Source organism: Cynocephalus volans, chromosome 6, assembly GCF_027409185.1.
Source record: "Cynocephalus volans isolate mCynVol1 chromosome 6, mCynVol1.pri, whole genome shotgun sequence".
Taxonomy (NCBI): Eukaryota; Metazoa; Chordata; class Mammalia; order Dermoptera; family Cynocephalidae; genus Cynocephalus; species Cynocephalus volans.
In genome coordinates this window covers 157,494,415-157,503,896 of record NC_084465.1, presented here as the reverse complement: position 1 = coordinate 157,503,896, position 9,482 = coordinate 157,494,415, and the positions used below count along the sequence as shown (strand labels likewise).

The following is a 9,482-nucleotide window of genomic DNA, read 5'->3' as shown; positions in this document are numbered from 1 at the left end:
TGACAGAGCAAGTCCTTTCATCGTTTCCTCTTCTTCTGCTTCTGATTCTTCCTCTTGGCCCTTTGCATTTCCATATATCTTTTAGAATCATCTTTATCAAATTATTATGACATAAGCTGGCTGGGATTAGACTGGGGTTTACTGAATTCATAAATTAACTGCAGGAGTGCCTATTTCCTTATTCACACAGCTGCTCTGGCTCCCCCTCATCCTCAGGGAGCAGACGGTAGTAACCCAGCCTAATGTGCGTGGGTCGCCTGCTGGATCTTGAGCCATCCTTGGGTCGAGACTTCCGTCCACCCCACTTCCAAATGAGCGCTCAGTTATATGAGGCACCCAGGAAGCCCTAGGGTGAGAGTGGCCATGACTAGAGCTATGATCTCAGTGACCCACGAAAAATTAGGACCATGAGATGAATAGAGGAGGAGCAGACATAGGCAGAGCCACTTGGGGCTTTTATAATAAATCTCAAATACTGAACTAGAACAAAATTAAACCAAAATCCTCCTTCCCACTTGAGTTTCCACCATGAGGACATCTTACTCTCTACCCTTCTCCCAGATGTTTCTAACAGGGATGTCCTTGACCAGGACGCAGGGCCTTGAGAATCAGCACAGGCCGGCATGGCCACTATCCAAGGGTGGTCCCTGGACGGCAGCAGAGATCTGTTTCTGACTTATAAGTCACTAGTGTACAGATGTGAGGCCAACTGAGTACAAGCCGCGGGCCTCCTCTGCTGGACTGGACATCCTCATGTGCTGGGAACATGACCTCTGCCTCCTTGAGACCAGCCCTCACGAGGGCTGAAGAGTAGGACACGGTAGGAGCAGGGCGAGGTGTGGAGTGGGCCCAGTATGGCTGTGGGGAGGCCGTGGAAAGTCAAGTCAGGCAGGAGGCAGAGGAACAAGCAGCCCGGTGGCCCTGGCAGGGAGGCAGTCAGGGCCTCGGCCAGCATTTCCCTGCTACAGGATGAAGGGCCGAATCAGCTCCGGATTCAACAGCGACTCCTCAAGAGGCCGGTCCACATCGAAGTCATGGATGTGTGGAGGCCCTGGGGGGGCCTTGGGGGCGGGTCCCCCTGTGCGCTGGGGAATCGGCAGCTCAGACGGGTGGGCAGGCAGGGGAGCTGTGAAGAAGTACTGATGCAGAAGGGCCTGGGGGTGGTGAGTAAGGGACAGCAGAAGGAAACCTGTCACCTCCCTGTCCCCAGCCTCAGGCTGAGGGTGACTGTTAACTTCTTCCTTCACCCACTCATGCCTCCAGCTGACTTGGAAGCTTTCCTGGGTGCCCACTGTGTCTGAAGCTCTGTTCCGGAGGCTGGGGACACAGCGGTTACCAAAGCAAACAAAAGCTCTGCCTTTTTGACATAGGCGGAGAAGTAGGGGGAAGATAATAAACAAGAAAATGGAGTAAAATATACAGTATGTCAGATAACAATTGGTGCTGTTGAAAAGAGAAAGCAAGAGAGGGGCATGAGGAATACTGGAGAAAGGCTGCAGATTTGAAGAGTGGTGAGGGAAGGCCACCTGACGGGGGTACATTTGAGCAATGACCTGCAAGAGGTGAGCAGGCGCCAGGATACCTGGAGAAGAGCGTTCCACCCCAGAGAGTGTCCCAGTGTGTTCCAGGACATGGACGAGGCTGTGGGGCTGGAGAGGAATGGGCAAGGGGGACACCAGCAGGCAGGGTCAAGAAGTGATGGTGCCCAAGGACACCATACCTGTAGGCCATCAGAAGGGCCTTGGCTTTTCCTGAGTTAGAGGGAGCCACAGGCCCTGGCAGAGGAGGGTTGTGACCAGCTTTGCTGGGACAAGGCCACTGTCTCTGCCAGGTGGAGAGAAGATCAATTGGAGGAGGAGGGATGCAGGTGCTGGGGGCGATCTGGGGGAGAAGTGGGCAGACGGCTGGGTGCACTGTGCAGGCAGAGCCCACAGGAGCTGCTGACTGAGACTGAAAGGGGAGCTGAGTGGGGACTGAGAGGACATGTGTGGTGCCGAGTGTGGCTGGGAATGGTGGCCATCAGGCTGGAGGGACAGGTATGCTTGAGAGAGGTCCTGACACCATCAGCCTGTGGCTCCTGCCATCCTCACTGTCCTTCCCTGCCTTCCAGCCACACCAAACTTCCTGGGCCTCCTCTCCAGGCCATTGCTCACCATTTCTCTCTTCGGTGCACACCTCCTCAAACACCTTTTCATGCTTAAACCCGCCTTTCCTCCAGGAAGCCTTGCTAGACCCCACAGTTGGCCCCGCATCCCTCTTGGGCTCCCACAGATAAGGGGCAGACCCTCTTGTGACCCTCTGGGTCTGAAGCTGCCTCGACACGGGGAAGAGGCCGGTCTGCTCTTCTCTGTCTATTCTAGGGCCCAGGACAATGCCCAGCACATGCCAGATGCTCAATAAATATTTGCTGCAGAAATAAAGGAGCAAGTCCCCTACAACTCTCTTGCTGTATCTGCCACATGGTCTGAGACAGACCAGGACCCACCCACCTGGACCTGTGCTCTCCTGAGAGATGGGCATGCCCCTTTAACAGGTCATCGCTGCTCTCCTGCAGCCTTTCAGGGAACACTGGGGATGTCCAGTGGAGTCTGCTCATGAGAGGCACAGCTGCTGAGGCCCCTGGGGGTCCTGGGTACAGTGCAGGTGTCCGGGATGCCTGGTTCTCATCCCCACCCATCAGAGGTTCTGAGGGTTGCTGACACGATGGGGTCACACAGCTATCAAGTACAGAGTACTGGGGCAATGGCGGGGATGAGAAAAGGTAAAGAAGCAGAGACCATGGCCTTACTCTACCTGGGAGGCTGGGATGCGCTGGCGAGGAGGGTAGAGGAGGAACTGGCCCAGCAGGTCCAAGGCCTGAGCAGAGGCGTCGGGCAGCACCTCTTCCAGGGGCACCGGTGCCCTGTCCTTAAAGGAGATCTTGTTGTAGTCGGGCAGCTCAGTGATCTCCTGGGCCACGGAAGAGGAGGGGGGAACATGAGAGCAGGCACCACCCTTGCCACTCCCCTAGAGGCCAGCTCCTGTCCCTAACACAAGCTCACTCACAGCTCCCCATCCATGTGTCCCCATTATCACTCATTCACTCATCCCTCTTCCATTCCTTCCTCCAACCCCTCACCCTCTTAGATACCAGCTTGGTACCCAGCTTGCTGAGACGCCAAGCCATGCGCGTGCTGGGGTGGGAAGGGGCAGAGGACAGGACCTGGCCCTCCCACCTCCAGCATGGCAGGAAAGAGGAACTCCCAAACTTGGCAAGGACAGTGGTCCCTGTCGGTCAACAGGGGTCGGGGCCATGAGAGAAAAGGTGTGGCGGCGCGGGGAGGCAGCCACTTGTTGATGGGCAATGGAGTAAACCTGCCCCACACCCTCCCTACCAAGGGCCCCTGCAAACCGGCCAGACTTGAGGGCTGGGGGTGCCCAAGATGCGATGCACACAGCAAAGCTGTTCGATGTCATTTTCACCCGGGAAGAGGGGGGACCCATTCAACAGCTCCCCCATGATGCAGCCCACAGCCCTGTGGACACAGAACCCCAAGCAGCTCAGAGATCACCCACCATGGGACAAAGACCTACTGTCATCAGCTCCAAACCTCACACCAGGGGCAAGACCCCTGCACGCCAGCCCAAAGTCTTCATGTCTAAGGGTACAGACCCCCAAACAAAGACCTCAACCCTAGAACCCAGAGCAAAGCCCCAACGGTTAGTTGCGACACTGCTCAGAGCCTCACACTCCAGGATGCACAGCTCCCCTTGCACTTTCTGGGGCAGGCCAGTAAAATGGCCCCGGGAGAGGATATTGATTAAAAGGTTATTAATAAGATAGAATTAAAACATGTAAATTTTACAGGACCAAAGTCCTTAGTTTAGGAGGCCAAAGCCTACAGCTATGGGGCCAAAGCCCAAACCTTTAGGAAAGAATGTAGGACCAGAGAATTTACACAAAACTAAAGCCTTTAATGTGGATAACAGCATTGAGGCAGAACAGGGATTGTTCTTAAGGCAATTGCCCTTAGTACAGCAGAAGTTAATGATGGGAAAGTACATAAGTTAAAATTTTCAAGGATGTTCTGGTAGATTAGTTAGTACATGGGGGATGTTCCATCTCCTGCCCTAAGCAGTTTCCTTAAAGTTAGGCACTCTGCTAAATATCTTATTGTTTCTTTTTGTACATTACATAGCTTAGATTTATGACTCCTTTTGATAGTATATTGTTTAAACTATTTTTGAGCTATACACGCTTGGATGAAGATTGTCACAGAGCCAGTTCTTTTATGTTCTTACTATGACTGATTAACCATCTGTTTTTCTTCTGTAACTTCCTTGTCTTTACAATAAAAGCTGAAGCAAAAACCGACTTGGGGCTGCGCCTTGCTTCCTCTTCCTGGAAGGAGTTTGTCTCGGTGCAGCCCCTTCGGGCTTCTCATTGCTCTTCATACTTGGGCTCTGAGTAATCTTTGCATCTCCACCACACAGTGAACTGTGACAGGCCCCCAAATCTCAGAACCTCAGGTGCTACAAACCATCCTCTTCCCCAAAAGGCTCAGTGCCTTCACAACCAGGGACACAGGCCTCTGACCAGCTCAGAGATATCACATTCGTCTCAGACACTCCCCACCTTGAGCCTCAGACCACCTCCCCACCCACAGCAAAAACGTCATGGTGAGGAACACTGACCCCAAACTGCTCAGAATACCCAAACCAGGGAAGACACCCCCAAGGCAGCCTAGAGCTCAGACCAAGTAAAAGACCACCAAACAGCTTAGAGCCCCAAAGCCTCACAGAAATTCATGACGACATCATCCCTTGCCTGCCCACAGGAAACTCACCACAGGTCAACGCCCTGGTCATACTGGCGGGCACCATACAGGAGCTCGGGGGCTCGGTACCACCTGTGAGGAAGAGGGCTGGTGGTCATAGCCAGGCCACTGCTCTAAAAGGATGCTGCTCCAGAAGGTCACCCCAGCTCCATCCTCCGAAGGCCCAGAAGCACCTCATCCCCAGAAAGAGGGCTGGAGAGAATCTGGCCCTCCATACCTGGTGGCCACCTGGTGTGTGTAGAGGCGGCTGCCGTCTGAGGAGAAGACCCGGGCCAGGCCAAAATCTGCTATCTTGAGCTGGCCTGAGGCGCTGATGAGCAGGTTGGCAGGTTTCAGGTCCTGGGGGGACCAAAGGAGGCATCAGTTGCCCAAATCCCCCCCAGAACCATGGGACAGGGAGCTTGTCAGGCTGACCACCCAGGTCAGTCCCAGCCCCACCTCCTCCAGGGCCACACACCTGGTCTGCTTACCTAAAGGTCCTGACCACCTCTGTCCCCCTCTGACCACACCTTCCTCAAGGGCTAACCCTACCTCCAAACTGAGTCAGCCCCCCAGGCCCCACCCCTGGCCCACTGTGGGACTGACCCGATGCACAATATTGCTGGCATGGCAGAAGGCGACGCCCTTCAGCAGCATCTGCAGGTAGCTCTTGACCTGTGCCTGGGCCAGCGGCCTCTCAGCATGGCGCACCACCTCAGCCAGATCTGACAGCATAAACTCAAAGGCCAGCACGAAGCCTGCGCCATGTGGGAACACAGCCTTCAGCTGTACCACCTGTGGGTGGGGCAGCCCATCAGTCCCCAGACTCCCAACGCCAGACCCTCTATGCAACCACCTGAGACCTCCAGACCATGTGTAACAAAGGACCAAGCAGGGAAGATGACATGGGACCTGAGCTCAGAATCAGGAAGCTCGGTGCTCACGGTGCTCTGCTCTCCCAAGACAAGGCAGGTCCCACTCTAAGTCTCCACTAATACTCAGGGAAAAGGTCTAAAGAAGGTCACTCAGTGGCAGCATCTGGTCCCCCAGCACAGCCTGCTCACCTGAAAATCAATGGACACGCACACACATACATGAACACGGACCTCCTGTTTCCTCTAGAGCCATTAAATCCCAGCACAAAGGGAAGGGCACCAGGAACCACACCTTCTCAGGCGCTAGGACAGCTGGAGACACATCACACACACTGAGGCCACCAGTGTCAGAGGTGTCAGGGCTGCACAGCACCCTGTGACAGTATCTGTCACAGCACGAACCACACAAGGTGGGCCCGGCTGCCTCTGTCTGTTTCCCTTGGCACACTTAAGTTCTCAGGAGCCGGGTTGGGCCTGTTCCTCTCTGTGTCACCAGTGCCCAGCACAGAGTAAAGCCTAGAGGAGGCCCCAAGGGAAGAATGTCTGGACTCCGCAGTCACACCTGGGCCAGTGCCTCCACTGACCAGTGATGGCCCATGAGCTGCTGATCCCACTTTGTCCCCTCCAGTGAGAAACAGCGCCTGGAACCTACCTTGCAGAGCAGTGAAGAGAACTCAGCACGCAAATGTACACAGAACCTTTAACAGCCTGCAGAACGTGAGGGGCTCTCCAGGTGCTAGTTATTACTAGAAATCACTAAATGCTTTGAAAAGAACAAGCTGGTGAATGAATGGATGATGATGAGTACGTGAAGAAATAAGTGGGCAAATGAGCGATGGAATGAGTGAGGAATGAGGTAATGAGGTGAATGAGGGTGCACAAGTGGACGGAAGTGACGGGCGGATGAATGAGCACGGGGGGAGTGAAGGCGCCGGAACGCGACCCCTCGGAACGTCCCCACGCCGCCGGCCCCACTCACATACTGACTGTCCTCGACCTCCCGAAGAGCCTTGATCTCCCGCAGGGCCTGCTTGGGAATGCCGTCCTCCAGCCGCCGCAGGGCCACCTTCTTGAGGGCAACTATCTCGCCAGTCTGTGCAGGAAAGAAGGAGACACGGCCCACCCACCCCCGGCTGGGAGAAGGGCGGGAAGAGAGGAGACGCGGCCCCGCCGGGTTGCCAGAGGCCGAGGCCCTTCTGGCGGGGGCGCAATCGCAGCACGGAGGGAAAGCGGGTCTGGGACCAGCCCGGGGACCGCAGTCCCGCCGCTGGGTGAACGGGGGCCAGACAACCGCGCGGAGGCAGGCGGAACGGACCGCGGGAAGTGAGAGAACGGCCGCCTCACAAGGACCGAACGGAGGAGTTGGCGCGTGGGGCAGAGGGCAGGTGGCGTCCACGCCCGCCGGCCCGGCCGCGGCCCCGCCTCACCTCCGCGTGCTTGGCCTTGAAGACGACGCCGTGGGCGCCCTCCCCGATGCGGCCCAGGATGCGGTACTGCTCCATCGAGGACAGCCTCGGGCCGCGCCGCAGCTTCCCAACCCCACCACGGCTCCGCCCCAGCGCGGCGACCCCAGCGCGACGCCGTTGCCCAGCAACCCCTGCGAGCCCCGCGCACGCGCACGCCCTCAGGGGCGGGGCTCTGACTTCCTGCGTTGACGGGCAACCCGCTCCCAATGTCCGCTGCGGCGGCCGCGCTCGAGGAGGTGCGCATGCGTGGAGGGGACACGGTGTGCTCCAGCTGCGGTTCTCCGTGGAGTCATCCGCCAATCAGTTACATAAAAACAGTGGAACGGTGCTCAGACCCCCCACTCCTAAGTGTATGGAACTGCCATTTCCATGTTTACCACAGGGAAAGTGACAAACGCAGCACATCAGGGCTCCTCGCATTGTTCTCTCCGTGCCTGGACTGCAAGTGAGGGGGAAATGTGGTAATGCAGGGAACATAAATGTGTGTCACCTCTGCATCTCCTACTTTCCGAACAGTGCAAAAGCTGGAGGAAAACGTCTCCAGTATCCTGCGTCTTCAGTGTTTGAAAACGATTATCCCCCATACAGGCTAGCCGCTCCCCTCCAAAGATAAAAGGAAGAAGACTTGTATCCAATTCAGCGAAGACGCAGCTCATGTCACTGAAAATGAGTGAAGTTGTAATGTACATGTCATTGCTTCACTTATAAAACCCGTCACCATGAAGTTACCAGACAGCATTTGTGTTGTGACCACACTCAATTGTCACTGATGTGAGCAACTTTGCAAACTTAAATGAGTAGCTTTCTTTCATAGTCTGATGTGAAATCATGATTAACTTGGAAGTGTGGGTTGACTGTGGATGCGAGAATTTGGCAGAAATCAACAAAAGCATTACATGAAAATCATTTGCCTAAATGGAATTTACAGTAAAGAGGAATATATATGTTATTATTGTATGTAAATTAAATTGTATGCTACATCCGTATTGTATTAGTAAAACTTATCACACAGATGTATGTGTGTATACTTATAGGTTGGTTGGGGGGACAGTGTGTATATTTGAGGATGAGAGAAAGTTTTTTGATTTTGGGGGTGTGAGAGTCAGGGTCGTCCGGTGTATCTGAAAATGTGATATACTTGTGTGTAGGCCTCTTGGGGAATATAGGAACTCAGGGGGTACTGTAGCTCGAATGTCCCCCTTAACCCCCAGTATTGGAACTTAACCCCCAGTATTGTGGTGGAAGGTGCAGGCCTTTATTATTATTTTTTTTAATTTTTATTGAATCATAATTGATTATACATATTTTGGGGGTTCAGTGTTGACATATGTTGATCAAATCAATATTACTAGTATATATATTGTTGCAAATTGTACTTATTCTTTATGCAGGTTCGCCTTTAAGAGGTGATTGGATGGGAAGGACTGTGTCCTGTGAATGGATGGACCCATTCATGGAGTAATGGGATAATGATTTAATGGGTTTTCTAGGGCGTGGTTCTGAGGGCTTCATAGGGAGAGCAAGTGAGGAGGTTAGCTGTCTTGCTCTTGCCCTTCTCACCGTGTTATACCCGGGTCACTGTGGGTCCCTAGAGAGTGTTCACACCCTGAAGAAGGCCCATACCGGGTGCACCCTCTGGACTGTGGATTTTCTAGCTTCCGAAAGTGTAAGAAATAAATTTTGTTTCCTTAAATGACCCAGTTTCAGGTATTCTGTTGTAAGCAACAGAAACAGACTAGTACAGGATGTGTGAATGGTTTGTTGTATGTCTTTATTTGGGGATCTGTTTGGAATGTGATTATATGGATTTATAATTTGGGAGTTGCTATGTATTTCATCGGTTGGTGAGAATTTCTGATATGCGTATTCACACGTTGTTTGGCTGTGTCTGTGTGGATATTTGGGATTAAGGAAAGGTCCTGACTTTTTGCTAGAGTGTATAGGGTTTGGTGTATGTGGAGGGTGTGAGATGTAATGCATCTATACTCAAAGAGTTTAGGTGTTTGTTATTTGGGTTTTGGAGGAATATTTTACGTGTGTGTTTTTTCTGAATGTTGAGGATTTGTGTGTCTGATGGTGGGTGTGGAAGTGTTCTCTGCTTGTGCATACGGGCAATGTTAGGGAAAGTGCTTGTGCATATTTCTTTGGATGTGCAATCTGTTTTATAGATTTGGGGAATGTAGGAAGACCATTTGTGTATTCAGGGTATGCTGGATGGTTATGTGTGTTTGTTTTTTCGTAATCTTCAGGAAATGTGTATGAGTATTTCAGTGGGTGAGGACAGATCTATGATTATTTGGGGGAAGTGGTAGGATGAATATGTTCAGTTGTGGGGTGGGAAGTGA

General features: G+C 53.2%; 1 protein-coding gene across 3 annotated transcripts; it reads right to left on the bottom strand.

Annotated features, from left to right (window-relative positions):
* Positions 1–434: 434 nt before the first annotated feature.
* Positions 435–7,223, bottom strand: LOC134379905 (cyclin-dependent kinase 20). 3 transcript variants are annotated; one of them, XM_063099256.1, is made up of 8 exons: positions 7,099–7,223; positions 6,651–6,764; positions 5,403–5,591; positions 5,035–5,156; positions 4,827–4,889; positions 3,392–3,515; positions 2,794–2,949; positions 435–1,154 (listed from the first exon to the last, which is right to left on the bottom strand). In XM_063099256.1, the coding sequence occupies exons 1-8, from the start codon at positions 7,171–7,173 to the stop codon at positions 963–965; spliced, it is 1,035 nt and encodes a 344-aa protein (XP_062955326.1). In that variant the 5' UTR covers positions 7,174–7,223; the 3' UTR covers positions 435–962. The 3 variants fall into 3 exon arrangements, with proteins under 3 accessions (XP_062955326.1, XP_062955327.1, XP_062955329.1); XM_063099257.1 differs by lacking the exon at positions 3,392–3,515; XM_063099259.1 differs by lacking the exon at positions 5,403–5,591.
* Positions 7,224–9,482: the final 2,259 nt, after the last annotated feature.